Here is a 24,385-nt window from a genome sequence, read left to right on the forward strand (position 1 = left end):
AATTTCAAATTGAGGCTACCAGTTTGCTTGAGAAATGCAATCATGTCACCTTACTAGACCTTGATTTCTGGAAGACATGTGACTTGGTGCTGCATAGTATTTTTATTAAAAAGCAAGAGCCGCGCACACCCAACCTGGCACATGGTGTCTGGATTCAAAGCTGGCTAACAGCTCTATCCCACCATGTGACTGTCAAAGGGGAATGGTCACCCAGGGGGTGAGTTTCTAGTGGGTCTCACAGGAATCACCTTTTGGCCCAATGTGATTTAATATTTTTATCAGTGCGCTTAGAGAAACCCTACAATCCCCACTGATGAGACTGGCGGGTGGCACGCAGAAGGAGGGGCAATGAAGAGGACAGGTCACCGAGTCAGAGATGGGCTTTGCTTGGTGAACTGGGCACAAGAAAAAAAATGTGTCCCTGTATGGCCAAATCCATCCAGGAACACAGAGAACAGGCTGGACATATGAGACAGGGACTCTATCCTGGCAAGCAGGGACTCTGAGAAGGCCAAGAAAGTCCTGGGAGAGGATCAACTGAACCAGAGCTTTATTTATTTTTTAGATATATCTAATCTGATAGAGCTGGAAGGGACCTTGAAAGATCATTGAGTCCAGTCCCCTGCCCTCACCACAGGACCAAGTACCCTCCCTGATAGAGTTGCTCTGGATCCCTAAATGGCCCCCTCAAGGATTGAACTCACAACCCCGGTTTTAGCAGGCAAATGCTCAAACCACTGAGCTATGCCTCCCCAGCATCCATGCCACGCTGAGGTGGAAAGAACCAATGTGCCCCAGGGCCGTATCGGCAGGAGGATCTCGAGCAGGGGGCAGGGAGGTGACACCATCTCCAGACGTGGCCTGGTGCGACCACGCAGGGACTGTTGTGCCCACACGTCAGGAAGGGCGTGGCTACATCGGAGCCAGAGAGAAGCCAGGAGCAGGGATGTAAAAATTCATTTAAAGAGGTAACCGGGTGACCACTTAAAAAACCCAGCGGTTACAGGCACTGCCAGCCCCACTCCCGGGGAGCCAGTGTGTAACCTGCAGCGGGGCGGGGGGGGGGGGGGGGGGGGGCTGGGATGGGGCCACCACGGGCAGGAAATCCTCTGGCGAGCTAGCCAGAGCAGTCCCTGTCCACGGCGGGCCCAGGCCTTTGGCAGGGGAGCCAGGCCCCATAGGACTGGAGCAGCCCCCCTGCCTGGGCAGGGCAGGGATCTACCAGTTAGCCATTTACATCCCTAACCAGGAGATGTTGTAAAGGGTTTGAAACAAGCTGGGAACCACAAGGAGCTGTCTCTCCATGGGACCAAGGAGACAGATGCCGGGGCGGGGGGGGGGGGGGTCGCAGCCTAAAGGAGAGAGGAAGGGAAGAGAAACGTGACACCAGTGTGGTCAGTCCAGTGCACAAAGGAACAAGGTCCCAGGGCTGAAAGCTGGAGATGGAGGGTGATAAGTAGCCATTTTGAACAGGGCGGGCAATTAACCCCTGGAACAAGGGCGGGGCGGATTCTCTGCCATCCCTGGCGACTTTTACCTCCAGACGGGCTGTTTCTCTAGCAGATCTGCCCTGGGGCTCAATGCAGGGCCGTGCTCTGGCCCGTTCCCCCGGGGGGCTCATGCCGCTCGCTCCCAGAGGCGTTAACCCAGCAGGCGGCACGGAGCACAGGGTGCCTCTGGAGAGGCTGACCTGCTGTTACGGGGCATTGCCCGAATGGGGCAAACAGCAGGTGGCGCTGCTGCACTGGGGCCAGCACTCCCTTTGTCCACCTCGACCCTGCCGCCCCTCCGTGCCACGGGGCACACTTAGGGGCAAATTTGGACCTCAGCTGGCACCCAGGTGATGCCCAAGCACCGCCGCTGGAGGGAGCGGAGCCCCACTGGGTTTACACCAGTCCCCCCAAGATCAGAAGCTGGCCCCACCCCACTCAAGCCGGAGGAATCCCTCTGGATTTGCCCTGCGCTCCGCGTGCAGAGACCGAGCGGAGCAAAGAGCCCAGCCAGCCAGCGACGCAGAAGGGAACAACCCGCCGCTGCGGCTGATCCGAGCAGCGCGCACCAGGACCCCTACTGAATCCCGTTCACGGCATTTCCAGCAGCAAACGTCCGGCTGCAGCAGGTGGCCACACGTGGCTGCAACTCCAGCTCCCCCCCCCCCACTGCACTGCACGAGCGCCCCCCCGGGGACACGCAGCCGATGTGTTTTCCCTCAGAGCAGCCCCAGCTGAGTAGGTTTTACCCTCTCTGACCCAGGCCCTTTTAGGAGAGCTGCCCCCCCCCATGACTAGCCTCCCAGCTGGTGACCAGGGAGCTCCCTGGCGGGGAGAGACCGGGCCAGGGCTCCCTGCTGGGCTGGTGGCAGATGGCGGGGAGAGGCCAGGCGGCAGGGCCTGTTTTACCTGTCTTGGGCAAGGCTGAAATGTGGTGGAAGAATGCGCCCCTGGGGGAAGGGATGGAAACACTGGTGGGAGCTGCATGGATGCCCCGGCTGGGGAGCAGCCTAGCAGCCTGCATCACTGGGGAAACCAAGGCAGAGCCCTTCCAACCCCCTGTTGGTGCCTTCCCAAATGGGTCACCCTTAAGTATCCCCACCCTGCTATGCCGGGGGGGGGGGGGGGAACCTCCCTATGGGGAAACTGAGGCACAGTCTGGTTTGCACAAGTTCCTCTGGTGAGCACAGCAAAGCCCCCGACTCTGCCGCCCCATTCTGCGCATAATCCAGTCCCTTCCCAGGCCCTCCCCCCGCCATGGGGAACACCACTACGCGAGGGGCGTCTCGGAGCTTCCTCATGCTCCAATCTGCCCGGATCCACCAGCTGCCTCCTGCCTCGCTCCCACGTTTCCTCTTCCGAGTCGGTCCAGCACCTGGCACAACGGGGCAGGCTGGGCCTGGCTGCTACCATAATACACCTAACAATGGACAATGCCCAGCACAATGGGACAGACTGCCGTAATGCACCTAATAATGCTGCCATGTTTTTGCAGGGCCTAGGCTGGGGGCACAGAAGCCGTCTCCCGTTGAGCCAGGCTTCAGTGTGAGCCGGATATGGGCGTTTAGCCCCCTCTCCACCACACCCGCCCTGCTAACCCTGTGTACCACCCCACCCGCCCTGCTAACCCTGTGCACCACCCCACACTGAACTCGGCAACTGGCCACTTGGACGCAAAGGATCTTGTACACCCTGGGGCCCGGTTCACCCAGGGGGCTCAATGTTCATGGCCAAAATGCACCCTCCTCCTATCGTACTGGGAGGGAAACTGAGGCAGGGAGTGAGAGACAGGGACTGGTCCAGAGTCACAGGTAATCTGTGGCAGAGCTCGGAGAGGAACCCAGGAGTCCTGCCTCCCTCTACTCTGACCAGGTCTGACTCGCAGGCCCTCCCGCTCTACCCACGTGGCACACAGAAGGAAGGGGGTCTTTGGCCAGGCCACGGAAAGGACCAGGAACCCTCGCTCCCATTCTTCACACTCCAAGCCCAGTCCCCTTGAGGACCCACACGGCCAGGCTCCCAGCCCCTTTCTCGCCTCGCAAGCAGCGAGGCGAGAAAGGTGCAGGAAGGACCTCCCCCTGCGCAGCCCAGACCCTGCGAGTTCCCCCCGGCTTCTGCAAAAGAGGTTTCCTAAACAAAGTCTTTTCCCTGGACGAGGCTTCTCCGTAACCAGACACTGATGCAATGTTCCTGTAACGCCAGCCCTGCGCCAGCAGAGCTCCCGACAGGGCCGGGGGGAGTGGGGGGGCACCATTTGTTTCCTCTGTCCATGGAAGCCTGGTGTTCCCGTGGGGGGGGGGGGGGGGGGGAGCAGAGCTCTGTGCCTATCCCTGCTGCTCCTGGCTTTGCAGGGAGTCTCAGGCTCTCGTTTCCTCTCAACGTCAGCTTCCGGTGCTGAGAGATGGGAAGAATTAAAGTCTCGCTGCCAGAATAAAGTTTCTCCCAGACGGGCCCTTTCTCGAAGGCCTCTCCCCACCTGGCGAGCACAGGGCAGAGCCAGCCGCGGCGGGGAGACGCGTTCCCCTCTCCCGCCCCACGCCCGGAGCGTGACGTGCCCCGGGGATTGGGGACGGACGCACTGCAACGTCAGCTCGGAGCAATTGTGCTGTGTGGGAAAGGGGCGAGTCTGTCAAAGCTGAAATCTCCAGCCAGACGTCCTGGCTGCTCCCAGCCCCCCAGCTCTGAAACAAGCTGGCCCCCATGGGTGAGGCACAAGTGGTCCAAGCCTGGGGGGTTTATTGAAGGAACCATGTTCTCCCGGGACAGGCGCCGGCTTGGGGCAGTTGGGGTTCCTTGCAGTAGACACAGGCCAGCCCCTCTGCTGGTGTAAACGGCACCACAGGTGGGATCCGGCCCGTTGCCGAGACGAAAACACGCCCGCCCCTCGGCCTTTGCGCAGTGCTGCAGCCCTTGGCTGGCTCTCGCCGAGCGTCTGACCAGCCGGCCAGTGTGCAGCTGGAAACGGACACCGCTCCGGCCAGGCTGGGAAATTCCCTTCTCCCCATTGTACGGAGACGCCGGAGAACCAGGGAGCGGCAGCGAAAGAGGCTGGGTCTGAGCTGGGCACGGCGACCCCACTTCCCGGGCCCCTCTGCGGAGCCCGCCCACCCTGCTCTACTCATTGTGTTCACGCACCAGACCCAAAAAGAGGCACCGAGCACGACACGGGTGGGAAAGACACGGGGAGTTCGTCACCGAGCGGAGTTACAAGTTTTTAAAAAGAATTTAGCTGCAGCAAAACAGTGACCAAAACCCAGTGAGATTTCTGTTCTCCGAGTGGCAATGATTACCCAGCTGGGGAGGGGGGATGGTTTGTAAGACAAGCTTTTTATTAGCACCCTTCAATTTAAAAAACCCCTTGCTCCCACCAGAAGCCACAGGCTAGGGCAGGTTGGTGCACACAGCCCGGCCTAGGAAGGGCCCAGCTCCCGAGAGACAAGCCAGCCCCCAGCTCGCCTCTGCATGAAACTGTCCCGGAGCAGAGGCACTTGTGCAGCATAAAGACAAAGGGAAGGGGAGTTCGCTCCGCTGGTTTAGGGCAGCTTTGCACCTGAGACTGCACTGGGCAACTATTTCAGTACAAAATCCCCCGCCCCAGTCCCCAGCAGTGCAGCTCTGGCCAGCGTCTCTGTGAGGGGGCCCAGGGCAGCGCGACGGCGGCCCGCTCCCTCAGGCCACGAGACCCAGACGCACGCAAGAGCTCCCCAGCGCTCCCCTGGCCCGCTCCCCAGCCCGGACCAGGAATGTTAAATATCGGTTAATTGAATAGTCGAGTAACCTCAGGGGAGCCAGTTTAAAAACCAGCTCCCCTTGCGGACAGGCTGCCTGCTGCCCCGCGCTGCTGCCTCGGATACAGAGGCAGCAGCATGGGATGGCAGTAGCCCATGTCTAGGGGGTTCTGAGTTCCCGGACCCGGCTGTCTGCCCACCCACCCAGTGCCTAATACACTTTAAATGCAGAGCCATAGCAGGGTAGGTCCCAGACCTGTTGCAAGCCAGGACTGAGCAGGGCTGCTGGCCAGCCTGCTAAAAAAATTACTGGTGGCGGGGAGGAAGCGTGTAGTCTATAGCATTAACCAATACGCTTCTGCTTATCGGCTAATCCATTAATTGGCTCCACTATTACATCCTCAGCCCACACGCCGGGTGCCGCCCTGTGCAAGGCTTGCCACTGGCTGCCTCATCTACCTTCCAAGGATGCTTTCCAGCAGGGGGCGCCAGGGCCAGCTGTGACTCAGAGGCGTGTGACAAGCCCAGCCCCTCCAGGCCGGCTGGCCCCCCTTGGGGCACGCTGCTGGCACAGGGAAGTGCCGGGACCTGCAGTGGGAAAGGAGCCAGAGGGGATGTCCCCATAGAACAAGGGAGCACCTCCTCCCCCCTGCAAAAAGGAGCCCACATCCCTGGGGGTCAAACCTTTAGCCTGGGATGCTGCAGAGCCAGTCCAATTCCCTGCTCTGCCAAGACCCTCCAGGTGACCTTGGGCATCACTCTACCTCTCCGGCCCCAGCCTCCTCACTGCAAACAGGAGCAGCCCCCCTGCCCTGCCCCCAGGGGTGGGAGCAGACCCCCCCAAAAGCACCCCAGACAGACCGAAGTCGCTGAACTAGGAGGGTTTCCACCCACCGAGAACCTGTCCCCAAACACCACGGCAACCAGATGGCTCCAGGGTAGCCCCCAGGCCCCCGACATGGCATCGCTTGCCCCCTATGGGGCGAGTGTGAAGCCCCTGTCCTTGGGGGGGGGGGAGGTCTGTGCGGAGGCAGCAAGACCCATAGGGGAACCACGAAGGGGAGGGGGGGGAGCCCAAGCTGCACCCAGCCCGTGGCTTGCGATGGACAGATCGGAAAGCCAAGGCCTGGGCCCCTGCAATACCCCTAGGGCCCTCTCCACTGGCCAATTGAGACCAGCTTCAGGGCACTGCCCGGTCCTGACAGCACTGAGATGTGAGCAAGCAGCTCCCACCCAACACAGCCCAGCAAACTGGAACAGCTTCTGTGGGAACTGCCAGCTGCCCACAGCCAGGTGGGCACGATGGCCCCCAAAGGAGCCCCCCGGGTGGCCCCCAGGGCCAAGGGGAAGCTGGACGCCGAGGGCTATCCAAGGCCCCTGGGGCGGCACTGCCTTGCAGCAGGGAACTCGGTCACATGCCGTCCTGTCCTCAGTTTCCTGTGGCTCTGAGCGGGCGCCCCGCCAGCGGAGTTTTTGACGCGAGTTTCCCGGGTCAGAAAACCCCAGCTCAAAACTCTGTGCAGCAAACTGGAAACTGGGGGCAGAAGCCAGCGAGCAGGGAACAGTCTGAACACCAAACTCTGCGGGGGGGGGGGGGTGTTTCCCGTCGGAAAAGCCCCTTGCTACCCAGAACAGAAACCAGAAACCCCGTTCACCCAGCCCCGCAGCTCGGCCCGGAGCCTGCCCCAGCAAAACCCCACACTGCAAAGCCAGCGAGTGGGGTTATCCTGTGTTTACATCAGCCTCGCCGAGAGCAGGGCCCGGCCCTTTGTTTCAGGGGAGAAGTTGGGGGGCCAGGTGCTTGGGGCTGCCACCGCCCCCCAGGCAGCGACACACCTCGCCCCGGATTTCTCACACTCCACACACTGCGCAGTGGACAGCGGCTCAAGGCGGACCCTAGTGATAGCCTGAGATAGCCCCCCCCAACCTGCACCCGCCTTCCATGCCCAGAGCCTGGCTGAGCGCTGGCAATGCACCCAGGGGAGAGCGAGGGTTCCATTCTCCCACCACAGCTGCAGGCCTCTGCCCAGGTCTTCAGCGCAGAGAAACACCCTGGCCAAAGCCAGTCCCAATGGGGGGGGGGAGAGGGGGGCACTGGACCCAGCCCCAGGGCGACCCCACTGCACTCTGCACCCCACAGCCCCATCCTGGGAGGTGCTGACAGCACCAGGTGCTGCTCAGGAGTGGACCCCAAAAGCTTCCTCCAGTTAGGAGAGCAACAAAGGGCAGTAACATTTTGGGGGGTATCCTGGACACCCCTCCCCCAATAACACAGCCCAGCCCCCCCCCCCCGCAGCATTGCCAGGCCCCCAGCAATGCACCAAGCCCTCCCTCTGAATTGTAAATGGTGCTCAGTCTGGGCCGGCTGCCCCCAGCCTCTCCTCTCCCCACGCCAGAAGTGCCCCTGCCCTGCCAAGTTGAGACCAGTTTCTCCAGCCCCCCACTCGAATAAACAACCAGAAGGGAGGGGGAGTTCCTGTGCCCCCCAACGTTGTTATGTGGTGACCCCTCGTCTAAGGGGCGGAGGCAGGAGAGCTGCCCCTCCCCCTGCGTTGCCAGTCCGGGGTCTGGAGCCCCCCGCCTCACCCACAAACCCTCCACAGACAAAACAGGGGCAGAGGCGGGTGCTGGGACACGTGGGGATCCGGGGGTGCAGTGAAGGAGAAATGAGGCGGGGGAGGGGGGGCTCTGGGGCGGTCTCGGGGGCTCGAGCGGGAGGGCAACAGAAGACACGGAGAGGATCCAGGGCGGGGGGGTCCTAGCTCGGGGGGTGGGGACCGGAAGGGGGTGGGGAGCCGGTGGGCTCCAGCTGGGGCAGGGGATAGGGAGGAGAATGAGGGGTCCAGAAGAGGGGAGGGGCTTGGGGGCGGTAGGTGGTCTGTGAGCTTGGGAGGTCCGGGGGAGGGGTCTGGGGGATGGGGAGGGGGCCGGGGGCTGCGGGGGATGGGGAGGGGACCCCGGGGACAGGAAGGGGGTCTGGGGCGCAGGGTCCAGGAGCTCGCTCTTACCAGCACCAGGGCGAACCTCTCCTCCAGCTCGCAGGGCTCCGGCATCGGCATCTTCCCCGACGGCGGCAGCCCGGGCCCCCCCAGGGGGGCTCCGCCCGGACTCCGGGGCAGCGGCTCCCCGTCCGCGCTCTCCACGTTCCCCATCCCCGGCCCAGGCACCCGGGGGGGCGGCGGGGGAACCTCAGCCCTTCGCGTCCGGCTGCCGCGGCTGCCTCCTGGCACCGCCCCCCCGGCGCCGCCCCGCCGCCCGGCAGCCACTCAGCACCCGGCGCCGCCCCGGGCAGATGTGCCCCGCATCGCCCAGATGTGCCGCCCCGTAATGCCCCAGCTGCGCCACTCCAATGCCCCACCTCCGCCCAGCTGCGCCCCCAGAGCCATCACCCCCTATGTGCTGCCTCCTAATGCCCCGCCTCCGCCCCACTGTGTCCCCAGAGCCCCGCCTGATGCCCCACCCCAGCTGCCCCTTATTGCTTCACCTCCGCCCCACTGTGCTGTCCCCTAATGCTTCACCCCAGCTATGCTACCCCTTAACACCGCACCTCCGCCCAGCTGTACCCACAGCACCTCTCCCCCAGCTGTCTCCGCCGCCCAGCCCTGCCCTCCATAATGCCCCGACCCAGATGTGTTGCCTCCTACAGCCACCTACCCAGCCGCGCTGTGCGCCCTGGCCGGGGCCCTCGACGGGCTGCTCCCCTGCCCCCTTCGGCCCTGCATCCTCTAAAACTCACCCCTTGCCCAGACGCGGCTACTCCTACCCGCCACGGATCTCCAAGCGCGTTACAAACATCACTCTCTTAGCCCCTTCTGCAGCCTGGGAAACTCAGGCGTGTCCGAGGCTCCTCCGGGCTAGAGCCACATGGACCCCAGGAGTCCTAACTCCCATCCACCCACGGCTACACCACAAGCCCCTCCGAGCTGGGACTAGAACCTGGGTATCCCGAGCCCTTTCGCCCAGTAGCTGCAGACTCCCTCGGCTCCCCTGAGCTGCCAGGGGCCGCCTAGGAAGGGAGAGGCCGCCCCCTGCTGGCGCTTGCTGGAACAGACACACCTACCCCCGCGCGGAGAATTTCTGGGGCGGGGCGGGGAGGCAGGCGGGGCCATGCGGCCACAGGGCCGGGCTGCAGAGGATGGGGAGAGAGGGGGCGGGCTGGGCATCTGCCTTCGCGCCAGTCCTTGGTGGGGGGCATTTCCCTGCGCTCAGCTCCCCAGCTATACAATGGGATAAAACCGCCTCCTCCCCCGCCCCCACTTGGGCTGCGGGCCCCGTGGGCAGGGCCAGGCGTTGCTGTAACCCCAAGGTCAGGAACAGCCATCAGCGAGCTGCAAGCCACTGTACACGCCGGCCCCGGCCACCCCCAGATGTGGCACCAGCAATGCACGCCACCCCAGGGGGAGCAGCACCTGGCACCGCACCCTAGGACCTGCACCCCGGGGACACAGCTGCAGTGCACCTTGCTGTGAGGTGCAGCCAGTTATGCACTGCATGTGCCATCCCGGGAGGGGGCAGCTGGCCATGCACTGGGTGCACCATGCCAGGGGAGCTGAATTCTCCATACTGGAGATCACAGCCAGCAATGCTCCAGATGCACCATGCTGCAGGTTGGGGGGGGACACAGCTGCCAATGCACCGGATGCCCCATGCCCAGGGGGGCACTGTATCGGGGGCACAGTTATCTCTATATGCTGGACACACTGTACCCGGGGCATGGACAGCAATGCACTGGACACACAGGGCCCGGGGGCAGGCCTGCCAACAGCAATGCTGGACGCCAGGGCAGAACAGTCAATGGGCCCCCAGGCACACACCATCTGCACCCGCATGGGTGGTGTTGCGCCTGCACTGGCTGGTGCCCAGCAAGCTGCCAGCTGCACTCTTCCAGCACCGTCAGGGTTTCCACATGCCTGCCCGGGGAGAGCTGCCAACTGTCTGAATCGCAAAAATCCAAAAACCCTTGCCCCATGGGGCAGTTGCCCTGGGGCTTGGTGATTCAAAGGGCCCTAGGACTCCCAGCTGCTGCTACTGAGCCCCCCCGAGCCTCAAGCCTTTTAAATCACCCACCGTGCAGCTCTGAGGGCTGAAGGGGGACCTGTCATGGTTCCAGCAGCATGGAGGGCTGGCTGCCCTGCCCCTTCTTTCTAAGGCCCGCCCCTTCTTTCTGAGGCCCCGCCCCTTCCGGGAGCACAGCGCCAGAACCTTTACCTTGCCCAGGGGCCCACAGAGGCTGTTGGCTCCCTTGCCCTACCCCTTCCATGAGGCCAAGTTCCTGCCCAGTCCCCAGCTCACTCCATCCCCTCCTCATGGAAACTGGCCAATGGGAGCTGAGAGATTTTGCTAGGGGCAGGGGCAGCAGGGAAAGCCTCCTCTTTCCCCTTGGCACCTGGAGCACAGAGTCACAGGGAGCATCCAGCCATTTTGAGCAGCCTGGGGCTATGGCAGCAGGAAGTCTGCCTCAGGGTCCTGCAGGGCTGCTGGCCAGGAGCCACCTAGATAAGTGCCTCTTGGCCAGAGCCTGCCTCTCGCACCCCAGCCCCACCTTCCCTCAACTCCCTTCCCCAGGCCACCATCCAAACCCCCTGCACTTCCTTCTCTCTTCCCCCAGGTCACAACTCCCTCCCAGATCCTGCACCCCCTTCTGCACCCCTCCCCAGGCCAGAATCCTCTCCTGCACCCCAAGCCTTTACTCCAGATCACAACCTCCTCCTTCACCCAAACTCTCTCTCAGCCCCCACACCCTCTCCTGCAGCCCAGTTCCCTACCCCAAGCCCCCTTCTGACCCAACCTCGGTCCCAGATCCCACACCTCCTCCTTAGAAAAGTGCAGCCCGTGACGGTGGTCGGGGAGCCCCCCGATCCTTCACCCCTGTCCTCAGCAAGATGAGACTCCACCAGCCAGTAGAATGGAGAGGGTTAATTGCTTCTCCAGGATACAGCACAGCATAGACATGATGTGGTTATAGGAGTCAGGGCCAGGCAGCCTTAGACCCCTTGGGGTAGGGGTCCACTGGCCCCTGACCCCTCGGTACTCAGCTTAGTCTCCTCTCTTCATGTCATCCCAGCCAAAAACTGCGCAGCTCCCAGGCCCTGCACCCCAGCCAGGTGGCCGTTTCCACCTCCCTTCGTCTCTCCCCCTGGGAAGAGCCTTGCTATCTACTCAGGCTGGAACTAGGTGTCTGGGCCAATCCACATGTGGGTGAGTCAAAGGGAATCACACATCACAGGGTAGAGGAAACCCGGGTTACAGAACAGACAGCCCCCCCACTACAGGTATGTCTACACTGCATTCCTGCAAATGCAGCTGAGCGAAATCGCAAATGAAATGCGGATTTAAATTTCCCGTGCCGCTTTTTCGGAGAAACGCTGCCTAGATGCAGTTATTTCGACAGAAAACCCTTCTTTCGAAATTACCCTCAAACCTCATTTTATAAGGAGTAAGGGTAATTGCAAAAGAAGGGTTTTCTTTCAAAATAACCGCATCTAGACAGCGTTTCTTTTTTCGAAACAGGGTATTTCGAAAAAGCGGCCGGATGCGATTATGCAAATGAAGCACGAGAAATTCAAAACCGCGCTTCATTTGCAATTTCGTTTAGCTGCATTTGCATTCCTCTCTCGAAAGAGGAATGCAGTGTAGACATACCCTACCTCACACAGCCCTTGACTGCTTACCAGATCTTGGGAGTGGCCTGCCCACCAAAAATTATTGCCCACCCCTGGTGTAGAACTTGTCAGAACAGTAAACAGGAACATTTGGTAAAACTGATCTTTGGGAGAGGAGAGTCTCTGGCTAGGGCCTGGCTCTTGTCCTGAACCCAGGGGTGAAAGGAACTCAAGCTTCTTACCAGTACTATCACCCTCCCTATGGAGGGGTCAGGGCAGGGGATTAGAGAGGAGGGGGCAGAGGGCAGGGGGTGGGTATGTAGAGGTGCAGGGGTCAGGGTTGGGGGTGAGGAGGGGCTCAGGGCAGGGAAGTGGGAGCTCAGAGCAGTGGTGCTGTGGGGGGTTCAGAAGTCTGGGCAGAGGACTCAGGATGTGGGGGGCTCAGGGCAGGAGGGTGTGGGGGGATGTGGAGCATGGAAGGCTCAGTGCAAGGAGATTGTGGGGATTCAGAGCTCAGGGCAGGAGGGTTTGGGGGGTTCAGGAATCAGGGGTGGGGGAGGGGAGTCTCAGAGCAGTGGGAATGTGGGGGTGGGGGACTCCGCTAGGGATGTGAATGGCTAACCCATTAAGCCTTAATGGTTAACCAATTAAATGGGATTTGACATCCCTAGCAAGGGCGCCTTCCATTGCAGGACAGTGGGGAAGCTGCAGCTGCACATGTCACTGCTGCTCTTCCTCATCCCCTGACAATCAGGGAGCAAGGGGAAAGTGCACAGCCTGCTTCATCCCCCTCTGCCCCTACCCTGGGCAACTAGGAGCAAGAGGAAGCCATACAGGCGGTGCACTTTTTCCTCGCTCCCTGATCGGCTGGAGAAGGGAAAGAGCAGCAGAATTCCATATGCATGGCTGCAGCCCCCCAAGAGCATGGGGAGGGTCTAGGGGCTGGGCCAAGCAGCTTGTAGGAGAACCCCAGGAGCCCAGCTGGGAGCAGTTGCAACTGAGTGCCTGGTTAGCTGCGTTCCTGCTGGTGCACTGCACGGGGGACCACCGGCTTACTTGCACTTCTGCTTGAACCCCAAGCCAGACACTCTTTCCCGGCTCAGATTAGGAAGAGCTGGAGTCACACCCCAAATTCCCATCACCATCTAGGTTTTGGTGCAGTGCCCCAGTGGCACACACAGGGGGTTGTAGGACAGTAGAACTCACATGCAACATGACAAAGTGAATAAAATCCCCACTTCACAACCAGATACACGGGGGGGGGGCACAGTCGTGCACCATGGGGGGGCACCAGGTGCACCATGGGGGGGGGGACAGCTGGCAATACAGCAGGCATATGGTACCCAGTGGTGGCACAGCCAGCAATGCACAAGATGCTCCGTGTTGGGGAGGGGCACAGCCAGCAATGCACGGGATGCAACGCGGGGGGGGGGCGCCATTCGGGGGGGGCACGGCCGACAATGCACCACGCGCACCTTACGGGGCGCGGCAGTACCCAGCGCTGCCGCTGGGGGCGCTCCGCTGCGGGGCGCCTGCCTCCTGCACTCCCCTCCAGCGACTCCACAGCGAGAGCCTGCAGCACCCGGTCCGGCCTCTAGGGGCCTCCGGTGACTAGCTGGCCAATAGAGCCGCGGGAGGGGGCGGGCCGACCACTTATTGGGCGGTTGTGATTGGTCACCGGTGACGGATCCATGACCAATGGACGCGCGCCAAAAACGGCCAATGTTGGGGTTTCGTCGGGCCAATGGCGGCGCTTGGGTGCGGCCGGAAGCCTATTGGAAGCGGCGGGACTGACAGCGACCCGCTTTAGCCAATGGGAGGCGGCGAGCTCTTTAGCGGAGGCACCCAATGAGCTGCGGAGGGAGGCGGGAAACCCGCTCTGGGCGAGCCAATCAGCGGCGGGGCCTAGGTGGGAGGTGGCCGCAGGAGAGCGAGGCCAGAGACACGTACGGGCCCGAGCGCAGCGGTGACGGAGACGGCAGGTGAGAGCGGCCCGGGACCCTCCTCCCCCCCCCCACCGGGCTTCCCTCCCCCCACGGGCCCCTCTCCGCCCCCGCCCCCCCCCCCCACCGGCTCCCCTTCCCCCCCCCAACGGGCCCCTCTCCGCCCCCGCCCCCCCGGGCTTCCCCTCTCCCCCCCCACGGGCCCCTCCCCGCCCCCCCCCACCGGGCTTCCCTCCCCCCCCCACGGACCCCTCCCCCCCCCCCCCCGCCGGGCTTCCCTCCCCCCCCACGGACCCCTCTCCGGCCCCCCCCGCCGGGCTCCCCTCCGTCCCCACGGATCCGTCTCGGCCCCCGCCTCCCCTCCACCGCTGGGCGGCGCCTCCCCCCATGGACTTGGCCTCTCGGCCTCCGCCTGGTTCCCCTCCCTACGGATCCCTCTCGGCCCCAGTCTCCCCCCCGCCGAGCTGCCTCTCTCCTTCCCCCCCCCCCCCCATGGACCTGGACATCCTCCTCCCCCTCCTCTTAGCCGCGGCCCCCCCCCCTTTCCCATAGGCCTGGCTCCCATCGTTCCCTGGATATCCCCATGTTCCTGCCCCCTTCTCCCAGATTCCCTTGGGCCTGGCTGCCCCCCATCATCTAATTCGCCATCGGGCCCGCCCTGGGTGTGTCTCCTCTCCCTGCCCTTTTACCCGAGTCCAGCATGGATCCCCTAGCCTGGCACAGCCCCGTCTCAGGCCCCTCGCTGCTGCTAGCAGGCCTGTGCCTCGTGTGCCCAGGCCCCGCTCCCTCCCAGAGACCAGGAGAGGCCCCAGGAGTCCTGGCTCCCGCCCGCCTCTTTGGGCTGGTACTTTCTAGGCCGTCCGGACCAGTGGCGAAATTTCGCAGTTGTGTCCAAGTGACACCACAGAAATGACATGTGTTGGAGCGATTAATGATGCCTTGTAGCTTGAGGCTTTTACAAATTGTAAGTCAGAGCCTGCTGAGGAAAACAGGAAGTAGCAGAGACTCTCCGATAAGGCGGCGGGTGGGGGGGAAAGGAATTTGAGTAGCACTTTGCTAAAGACACACGCTAAAGTTGTGTTGAGTACATCCAAAGTGGGAAACCTGCCAAACGTGCAGTGGGGCCACCAGACGACAAAGGTGTGAAAGGCGAGCTCCAGGAAGGCAAGGCCATTACAGAAAAGCCAGATGAAGTGTTTGCTTTGGTCTGAGTGGCTTGCGTCACTGCTCTTGTTGAGCAAGAAACCTGAAGTAGTCCTGCGAAGGGATGTGTCAGAAGAGGTTTTAAAACAAAGTGATCACTAACCAGTAATAAATTACTAGAAGTAGCTGGGCTAAAGGGACTTGGACATGAAATTACAGAACTGCAAAATGAAATGTAGTCTCATGCTTAAGCTAGCCTCTGGCCTAGATGATTGGAAGGTAGCTTCTGTAGCACTGATATTTAAAAAGGGTTCTTTGGGCGATCCTGACCAGTAAGCCTACCTTTGGTACTGTGCAGTTTGGTAGAAAAAGCATATTAAAGAAGAAAATTTTGCCTGACATAAGGAAAATACAGCTCGTTGATGGCGAGTGAACATGGCTTTTGTAAAGGGAAATCATGTGATTTCTCCTTGGATGCAAGGAGAGGGCCTCTTGCAGGTCAAACGGCTTGAAACTTGGAAACAGTGGGAATAAATGGTCAGTTTTTCCACTGTAAAGCCATGAGCAACAGAGTCCCCCAAGGATCTGCCCCAGATCTTTAATGAAGATCTGGAAAAGGGGGTAATCAGTGAAGTGCTATCATTGGTGGACAATACAACATTAGTCAGCATGGTTCCGTGTAAAGCAGAGATGTTAAAAATTGGGTAATAGGGTAACCCTGTAACTGCTGAAAAATCTGGTAGCTTTATACTGCAGAGTCCGCAGTGAAACCTCCCCAGGACTGGGGCTGCCAGCCCAGCTCCAGGGGAGGAGGCCTTGAGCAGCAAAGAGACCTGCCTGGGTGGCTGAGTGTAACTGACACCATTAAACATCAGCTTATTGGTTAAACGGTTAGTCATTTTCACTCGACTATCCATAGTGTAAAGTAGATTGAGGACTTACCCAGGTTTCTGAGATCTGTCTAACAAAATATAGTTGAGTTTCATCTGCTAAGTAGTACTTGGGAACAGATAGTCCCAGTGATGAAGTCTACATTGGCCATTACCACCCACAAACAAGGTCTTGGAGCCATTGTGGCTAATTCTCTGTAAACTACAGCACGATGCTCAGCTGCAGTCAAAAAGGCTGAGGGACTGTTAGGAATGAGAGAAAAGGTAAAACATACCATAAAGGCACTCTGTAAATCCATGGTGCACCTGTAACTTGAACACTGTGTCCAGTTCTGGTTGTCCCATCTCGGAAAGTATCCAGGAGAACTGGAAATAGTTCAGAGAAGAGCAGCAAAGATGATCAAGGATATGGAATGGCTTCCATCCAAGGGGAGACAAAAAATGAGAGATGTTAAGCTTAAAGAAAGAGACCATGATGGAGGGAGAGCATAAGATACAGAGCTGACCAGTCTGAAGTGGTGTGCCCACATACAAAAGCGAGAGGTGACCTAATTAAATCAATAGGCTTAGGACAAAGAAGAAGTCCTTTTTCATACAAGGCAGAACTAATCTATGGAACCTGTTGCCGGGGGGAGAGTGATGGCCAAAAGTATAATGGAGTTAAAAAATACTGTGAAAATTGGAGGGATCCATCAATGGCCATTAAACAAGATGATCAGGGGTGCAACAGCGCGATTGGGACAACCCTTATCTTTGGACTAGTCAGCTGTGGAAGACAGGAATGGATCACTCCACAGTTGCCCTTTCCTGCTCTCTCTCCCTGAAGTTCTGGAACAGAAGGGGGTAGATGGTCTGACCCGGTATGACAGCTGTCACACTCATCTCGACTCTGGCTCAGGCTGAGTCAGCTAACAAGGGAGATGCAAACCAATGGGGAGCAGACCCCACCTTTGAAGAGGGTATTTAACCCCCAGCATTACGGGGGGGACTGAGGCAGTAGCAGAGCTGGCTTCTGGAAGTCATCTTGAAAACCCCTACCTGCATGGGTGCAGTTGAGCAGGCTAGATTCTGGTGATTAGCAGGCTAAAGGCCTTTCCCCAGCTCTGATGCAGAGAACACCTGGGTTCTTCTAGGGAAGGAAACAGAGGAGCCAGACAGACATGGTGCAGGGCTAGGAAACAGGAGGATTCCTGGGTTTTCAGTCCCAGGCTGCGTGGCCTCAGGTCTGCTACCATCCTGCTGCGTAGTGGGACATCTGTCCCCAGAGCAATCTCTGCAGCTCCTTTGAAGCTCAGGTCTTGCTGATAGGATGCCCTTGTCCAGGGCAAAACAGCTGGGCTTTGGTCAGGAGCTCTCAGCCCTGGACTTGCTGCCACAGCTGGGGCTGAGAAGCCTTATCTGGATTCTGAGCGGGGAGCAAACAGCTGCCCAAGCACTGGCAAGGACAGGTGCCTGCAGTTTGTGGGGTTGGGACGTGTGGAGGGCTCAGGGAAGGCTGAGGACTGAGAAGACCCTGGAAGAGCTGGGGGTACCCTCCTAGGGGAGGTGTAGAAGGAAAATACGCGGGGCTGCCGCCTCCTGTGCAGAACCAGAGCTGTGAATGCCAGGGGGAGTGGGGCTTGCAGGATTTCAGGCAGGGCCTGGCTAGCTTGTTCTGGCAGTCTGGCTATCCCAGGAGGCAGAATAATGGGACTGTGATGTCATAGAGGGAACTGCGATGTCATGGGTGGGCTGTGCCAGCAGTTCTGCTGTGCTGTCCCGGCGCAAGGGTGTTTGATTTGCCTAGCACAGTCTGGGACAGCGTTTGCGCCCTGCCTCGCCTTTCCTCGGGGCAGCGCAGGGGTTCAGGCAGGCAGCAGAGCTCCCCTCGGAGCAGGCGCCGCAAGGCCAGGGCTCGGTGGGTAAAGGTTGCAGGGGTGGCCGGGTTCACTGGTTATTTATTGACGAGCCAGGGTTTGGCTGCTTACTGACCTCACCCCAGGGGTCTTGGTGACACAGGGGGCGGGCTTTCCGCCTGTTTGGTTCCCCTGCGGCAATTGGATGCTTTCGGACCATCCCTGTAAGCTCAGTCACACCCGTGTGAGTTCACCTACCACCACTGAAACCGAGCGCCCCTCGGGGCTGACACGGGTGGCAGCAGAGGCCAGCCCGTGTGCTCCAGGCTAGGCTGCAAGAGGGCCTGCGCCGGGGAGCCACTGAACTCAGCCTGGTAGGCAGAGCACGGCCATCCCCCCCCAACCTCCGCCCGCCTGGTTCTTTCTCTTTCACTTTCCCGTCCCTGGGCCCACAGGCTGGGCTCGTGGCTGGCCCTGGATCTGCTCTCCCGACTTCCTCTGCCTGGTGGAGTCAGAGCGCAGGCTGACGTGAGCCAGGGGTTGGGTGAGCTCTGCCCCGTCTGAGCCTCCCCCGCGCACCAGGTGCCGACCTAGTTTGGAACCTTGCGCCGACTCCCCACGCCTGGGGCGTAAACACTGAGTCCTGCCCTGATTCCAGCTTGGGAGCCGAGTCCCGGCTGTCCCTGTTCCTCTCCCCGGCTGGGGCTGAGACATCAGACTGTGGGAAGCGATTGTGGCTGTGCCCATGGGGCCTGAGCAGTGACGTGCTGGTGCCCTGCTGTGGGCCAGGCCTTGGAAGCGGGGGGCTGAGGGGATCGCCTGCTTTCTGGAAACTAGGACCTGGTAGCTCTTGTCCTGGCAGGATCTGGCGCTGTCCCAGACTGACGATCCCTTCGCGGTGTCTTGGCAGTGGGCTGATTCCTCAGCCTGGCTGCAGAGCAGCCTTTGCTCTGCTCCTGCTAAAGGTGGCAGGAGATCCAGGCTGGGCTCAGGCGCCCCCCACTTGCTACCATCACTTGGCACCAGGCTTGTTTGGCCTGGGCACGCTGGGCTGGCTGGCGCTGCTGGGCTGCACGCGAGCATCCCGAGGGGGAACCCCCGACAGACAGTCACTCTGCAGCCTCTGGGCATTGCGGTGCCTAGCCAGCGCCCCAGGGCCTGTGCCCACAAGAGGTGCCTTGGGCTGATTGTCCCATGGATGAGCCACCTTCCCGGGCTGAGCGCGTACACCAATCCTGGGATCAAACTCCGCCAAGGCATCAGGCCTGCCCTGTGCTTCTCGGGGAGGGGCAGCCCTAGACCTGTGTCCCCGTGTCACTGCATGGGGCAGGGCCACGGCCTCAGTAAACGTGCTGTAAGCCAGGCCCAATCCCCCGCCCTGTCCCTTCACCCCCTTGAGCCAGAGCCTGGGCTGGCGTCTGCACACAGGCTGCTGGGTGGGCAGGGAAGACCTGCTCTTGGTTACAGCGCTTGCAGGGATTCACTCCTGTCTGGCCCCCGTGGATCAACCCGGTGAATGAGGGAGGGAGCGACCTAGGGCCAGGGAGCAAGAAGCCTCCCTGCCCAGCGCCGATCCCGCCCGGTGCTGGCCCTGCCTGGGGACGTCATTAGGGGCACTAATGGAAGCCTTGAACAAAGGCACTTTCCAGCTGCTCTCGCCTGCCAAGTGGAAGTCCCCGGGGAGCTGGGCTCGCTGGGAGCCTGTGACTAGCCCTGCAACAGCCTGCAATAATTGCACCAGCTAGACTTCGGGCCCAGAGCCCCGGGCAGGGGGATGAGGCGGCAGACGCTTGAGAGGTTTGCACAACAGCGGCACGGCTCCTACACGGTCCTCGGGAGCCAGGCTGAGCGCGAGGTGGAGGGAAGCCCGGTAGCTCGCCACTGGGGGAGGAGATCTTGACAGGCAGCTCCCTGGTGAGTCAAATCTCCCTGCACAGCAGGGGCTCCGAGCCAGGTTGCCGCTGGCTGTGGCGGTCGGGAGCTGGCAGAAGGCTGCAGCCCAGGCGTGGGGCGGAGATGGAGCTCACCGCGCCAGGCACGTCACGGCCCGCGGCCTTCGCCCAGCGGTGTCGCCTTTCCCTCCCGAGAGTGGTTCTTGTGTTTCCTTATTCTGTGCCCCAGAAAGCACCCTGCCACGCCTGGCTCCCTGCCTGCCGGGGTAGGGCGAGGTGGCCTACTAGTGCCAGCTGGAGGAGGGGGGTTGCTCAGGCCCCCAGGCTGGGGGGGTGTCTCCAGGCAGGGCTCTCCGGAATGAGCTGGGCACCAAGGGCTGTGCCTGGGGAGCTGGTCTTGGCAGCAGGGCTCCACTGTGGTGGTCTAATGCGTCCCCCTGCCCTGTCTTTCCCAGCTGGTGAAGCTCCACAAGGCGAAGGCGTGTCCGACCCACCAGCCGGCGCCATGGACGTGTTCAACCGGAACATTGACTTCAATGCGCTCTTCAAGTTTTCCCACATGTGAGTGTGGGGCTCCCTCCCCGGCCCTGATCCCCCTGGGCAGGAGTGGGTCCTAGTGGTTGGAGCCTGGGAGCCAGAATTCCTGGGTTCTTGCCTGGCTCTGCCCCAGAATCACTTGTCGGGGTGGGGCTGCAGGGCTTTGGGGCTCCCAGACTGGCCTCTCCGCCCATCGGGGCTGGTGCCAGTGGCCGTTCTCTGGCTCAGCTGGGCAGCTGGCTGAGCAGCCCTGGCAGTAGCCAGGCTGGGCTGTGGGGCAGCTCTGAACTCTGGAGGCTGCTGACTGGCTCCTTTCTGCCCCGCAGCTCCGCCTCCACCCAGCAGCACCTGAAGAAGGTCTATGCCAGCTTTGCTCTCTGCATGTTTGTGGCTGCGGCCGGCGCCTACGTCAACGTGGTGACCCATGTGATCCGGGTAAGGGCAGCGGCCCCGCCTAGTCCCCAGCCGGCTGCTTCTTGAGGGGGCTTGATGGGCTCTCGGGGGCATCTCCTGCCCATTTCTCAGTGCTGGCAGATGGGTGGTGGGCGTGGCAAATGGGCACCTGCCCTGCTGTCTTTGCTCCCGCACTGTGGCACTGACCCCTGTCGGCAGCGCCCTGTCAGCCCCCCAGCTTCTCCCATCTCCGGGCGGCTGTGTCGGCGCTGCCCATGGTGGGATAAGAATGGGGGGGCACCCCTTTCCCTCTCCACGGGCTCCCCGCTTACCTGTCTGTGTCCAACAGCTCAACCTGCTCTCTGGCCTGGGCTCCCTGGGACTGCTGATCTGGCTCACGGCCACGCCCCACAGCAGGGAGACGGAGCAGAAGAGGCTGGGGATGCTGGCTGGCTTTGCCTTCCTGACTGGTACGTGGGGGCTGCTGCCCTGTAATCTCCTGAGCAAAGGGGGTTGGTCTGCAAGGCTCCCTTCTCCCCTCGCTGGGGCCTGTGGCTCACCTGTCACTCGCCTGGGCGGAGGGCCACCCTTCTTCCAGGGCTGGGCACAGGGCGGTTGGTGGCAGATCCAGGCCTGGCACTGAGCCCTGGGCCCATCTCACCTGCCCTGAGCCCCACGGGGCCGCTGGCTGCTGACGGGGCAGGTCCTGTCACTGACGTGTGCTGTGTTGCCCTTGCAGGAGCCAACCTGAGCCCTCTCCTGGAAATGTGCATCGCCATCAACCCCAGGTAGGCACCATGGCATGTGGGGCGGGTGGGCTGGGCGCCCGTGTCCCTCTCGGCCCCTCTCACCCGCTCTCCTTCTCTGCAGCATCATCCCCACGGCCTTCCTGGGCACCGCTGTGATCTTCAGCTGCTTCTCGCTGAGCGCCCTCTACGCCCGACGCCGCAGCTTCCTGTACCTGGGAGGTAAGAACCAACCTCGGCCTCCCCCGGCCTGGCTTCCCCTCCCAGCACGGGGGCTCATGCCCCTCTCTCTGTCGCAGGCGTCCTCCTCTCTGGCCTCTTGCTGATGCTGCTCTTCTCCGTGGTTAACATCTTCGTGGGGTCCACTTGGCTCTTCACGGTGAGTCCCTCCCTCCCTGTGCACAAGGGTCCTGCCAGGACAGCCGGCAGCGGGGGGGGGGGGGCAGGCGGGTGCCTCAGGCTGGCTGGGGGAGTCAGTGCAGTTCCCAGAGGTGGGTGTGATCCTGTGGGCCTTGTGCCACAGCCTGTCTGGAGCCACACTGGGCCCAGCGGGGCAGACGGCCCAGTCCTGGGAGAGCAGGTTCAGTGGGCCCCTTGCGGGATTGGGCCCTTGTCGCTCCCACTGCTGGGCCGTGTTTCCAGCCTGCTTTGCCTGGCACCCATCGCGAGACTGCGGCTGGCGGGGGTGGGTAACTCACCCCAGCTCGGGGCAGCCCGGCCCAGGAGCTGAGGGGGAAACGGGGGGGGGGGGGGGGGGGAACGGACTCACACCGGCTCTGTTGCGCGCACACACAACAAAGTGGGACCTGCCTTGTTCCTGGAGCAAGTGAGACCAAGGCCCCCCCACCCTCCTGGCCCCAGAGGGGGCAATTACTGGGGCAGGAACAGCAGCCCCTGCTGCTTGAGGGGGAACGTCCCAAACAGACTGGGTGGGATGGGGCATCTAAAGGGCTCGGGGGCTGTCCCTGACACTCCCTCCTCCCCACCAGGCTAACCTGTACCTCGGGCTGATGGTCATGTGCGGCTTCGTGCTCTTCGACACGCAGCTCATCATCGAGAAAGCAGAGAGCGGGGACAAGGATTACATCTGGTAGGGAGGGGCGTGGCGGCGCCGAGCCAGTGCGTGGGGGTGGGGATGACAGCTGGTGGATGGGGGGAGGGGCGGGGAGGACAATGGGGAGCTGAGTGGGGCCGGGAGGACAGCGAGCAGGTGAGTGAGACGGGGGCAGGTATCACTGCTGGGAGGTGGGGGGACGGAGCAGGTACAGCTGGTGAATGGAAGTTCGGGGTGCAACAGGCAAAGAGCCCAGCCCCAGGCTGAGCCCCCCAACTCTCTGCCTCTCCCCCAGGCACTGTGTGGATCTCTTCCTGGATTTCATCAACCTCTTTCGGGAGCTCATGATCCTGCTGGGGATGAACGAGGTGAGTCCCTGCCCGGCTCCAGGTCCCCGGTCAGCCAAGGCTGCCAGCCAGGCTGAGCACTTGGGGCAGACCCGGCAGCGTGGGCCGAGTTCAGCCAAGCAGGGACGTGGCCCAGAAATTGCCTGGCCCAGGGTCTCTGCAGTGGGCCAGGACAGTAGCCAGCACCCCTGGGCCCCTCCCTCCAGCATCCCCATGGAGCTGAGCGCGAGGGTGGGGCCACGCAGGGCCTGGCGAGGACGGAAAAGCTGGAGGCCCCCGAGGGGCAGCCGTCTTGCCTGCATGGAAGGGGCTGCAGAAGGGCTGAGCCAGCCGCAGGCCGGGCACTGACTCCTCCTCTCCTCTTGCAGAACAAGAAGAAGAAGGAGAAGTGAAGAGACGCCAGGTGCCAGTTGGGTGGAGCCCCCGCCGCCCCCCCCACACATTAAAGGGGCTGCGCTCTGCCAGCGACAGGCAGCCGGGTTGCTTTTGTATTTTGTGGGTTGTTTTCCCTTGTTTGAGCTTTTTTTTTAAATTAGAAACCAGCTGCTTAGCAGCTCCTCCTGGAGTTTGGTTTCCTCTTCCTACCCTGCAGCTTGCTCCTGGGGGGGGCCCCTCCCTAGCTCCTGTGTCCCCTCCCCCCAGCTCCACTGACTGAATCTTTGCAGGGTTTGGGGCCTTCAGCGGTGTCTCTTCTCAGAGCAGGGCCAGGAGCTGGCTGTAGGGCTCTGCCTAGAGCCACGAGATGGGCCCCAAGCTTAAAGGGATCCAGGGCAGCAGAGGCAGGGGTTGTTCATCCCCCCCCCCCCCCCGATCCTAAGAGCTGAGACGCCTCCTAAAGCTGATCTTGCAGCAGCCCTGCCCTTCCTGCCCCTTCACTCAGCCAGGGTGTCTGAACCAGAGCGAACCTGCCCAGCCACCAGCACAGTCCTGTTCCCATGAGGTGCAGGCCCCGATCCCCTGGGGACTAGGCTCCTAGAACCTCTTGGGCTCCAGCTCCGGGGATCGGGGCCTGCCCTTCTGTGTAACTAATCCACTGGTAGAGATTAGTCACCTCCCCATGGGAGCAGCCCTACAGCCAGGCGTGGCACCTAGGGGCTCTGGCAGTAACACCAACCACCCCCCCAGCTTGTGCTGGAGCTGACCTCGCTGCTCCCTGGCCTCCAGCTCCTCTGTGCTGGCCAGTCTCCCCTCACCAGGCTGCCAAGGCCCCAGTGCAGCTCCTGCCCCGCCCAGGGAACCCCTAGAGTTTTTGTGAACTTTCTCCCTGCCAGCCAGGCCTTCCTCCCCTCCCTTAGGCCAAACTCCCCCCTGCTTGCTCGGGCGGAAGCAGTCCCGCTCTCTCTAGAACCAGTGCCAAGAATTACAATGTAAGAAATCTACTTTTAAAGAGACGTCTAACAGGTTTTCATACCGTAACGAGTGTAATTATCCTTCTCTTCTGTCGGTGGCCAGCTGTGGCTGCGTTATCTAACTCATACTGTGAAGACAAAGGTGTTTTGATTCAGAAATATGAAATCTCCATAGTCTTACTTTGTACAAAAATAATAAATAAAAATCCTCAGACTTTAACCTTTACAGCCAAGCTGCCTGCTGCTCCTTGCGGGGTGGGGGGGGAATTCGAGGCCTGCTGGGGTTGGGGCTGGAGCTGCTCTTGGCCGCCTGAAGCCCCAAAGATCTAAGGGTCTGAACAGCCAGAGCTGACCAGCTATGTGTTACACAGGGGTTGGGCCTAGTCCTGCAGACCTGTGGAATCCTGCCTTAAATGTACTAGTTGCCCTTCCACAG

At 61.4% G+C, this 24,385-nt stretch overlaps 2 protein-coding genes across 7 annotated transcripts in view; one reads left to right on the top strand and one right to left on the bottom strand.

Moving 5' to 3' along the window:
• The window catches only part of FMNL3 (formin like 3), a 47,284-nt gene extending 38,661 nt beyond the window's left edge, over positions 1-8,623 (bottom strand). The window contains exon 1 of one of the 3 annotated variants that reach the window (XM_075902025.2): positions 8,227-8,623. In XM_075902025.2, coding sequence (XP_075758140.2) covers positions 8,227-8,370 — 144 coding nt within the window. In that variant the 5' untranslated portion in view covers positions 8,371-8,623. The remainder of the gene's footprint in view (positions 1-8,226) is intronic. The other 2 variants (XM_075902023.2, XM_075902024.2) reach the window with 2 other exon arrangements.
• Positions 8,624-13,645: 5,022 nt separating this feature from the next.
• Positions 13,646-24,175, top strand: TMBIM6 (transmembrane BAX inhibitor motif containing 6). 4 transcript variants are annotated; one of them, XM_075902020.2, is made up of 10 exons: positions 13,646-13,802; positions 19,979-20,084; positions 20,387-20,495; positions 20,803-20,923; positions 21,193-21,241; positions 21,324-21,421; positions 21,499-21,578; positions 22,189-22,289; positions 22,549-22,621; positions 22,969-24,175. In XM_075902020.2, exons 2-10 carry the CDS (start codon positions 20,029-20,031, stop codon positions 22,990-22,992), a joined length of 711 nt encoding a protein of 236 aa, XP_075758135.1. In that variant the 5' UTR covers positions 13,646-13,802; positions 19,979-20,028; the 3' UTR covers positions 22,993-24,175. The 4 variants fall into 4 exon arrangements, with proteins under 4 accessions (XP_075758135.1, XP_075758134.2, XP_075758136.1 ...); XM_075902019.2 differs by lacking the exon at positions 13,646-13,802 and adding an exon at positions 17,412-17,693; XM_075902021.2 differs by lacking the exon at positions 13,646-13,802 and adding an exon at positions 17,744-18,005.
• The last annotated feature ends 210 nt before the right edge of the window (positions 24,176-24,385 follow it).

This window comes from Pelodiscus sinensis, chromosome 31 (assembly GCF_052426305.1).
Source record: "Pelodiscus sinensis isolate ZL-2025 chromosome 31, ASM5242630v1, whole genome shotgun sequence".
NCBI lineage: Eukaryota > Metazoa > Chordata > Testudines > Trionychidae > Pelodiscus > Pelodiscus sinensis.

Coding starts and splice junctions, on each gene's coding strand:
- TMBIM6 (XM_075902019.2), top strand. CDS start 17,519: ATGGGTGGGCTGTGCCAGCAGTTCTGCTGTGCTGTCCCGGCGCAAGGG. Junction 17,694..19,978: donor CGCCGCAAGGCCAGGGCTCG/GTGGGTAAAGGT, acceptor TGTCTTTCCCAG/CTGGTGAAGCTCCACAAGGC. Junction 22,622..22,968: donor TCCTGCTGGGGATGAACGAG/GTGAGTCCCTGC, acceptor CTCCTCTTGCAG/AACAAGAAGAAGAAGGAGAA.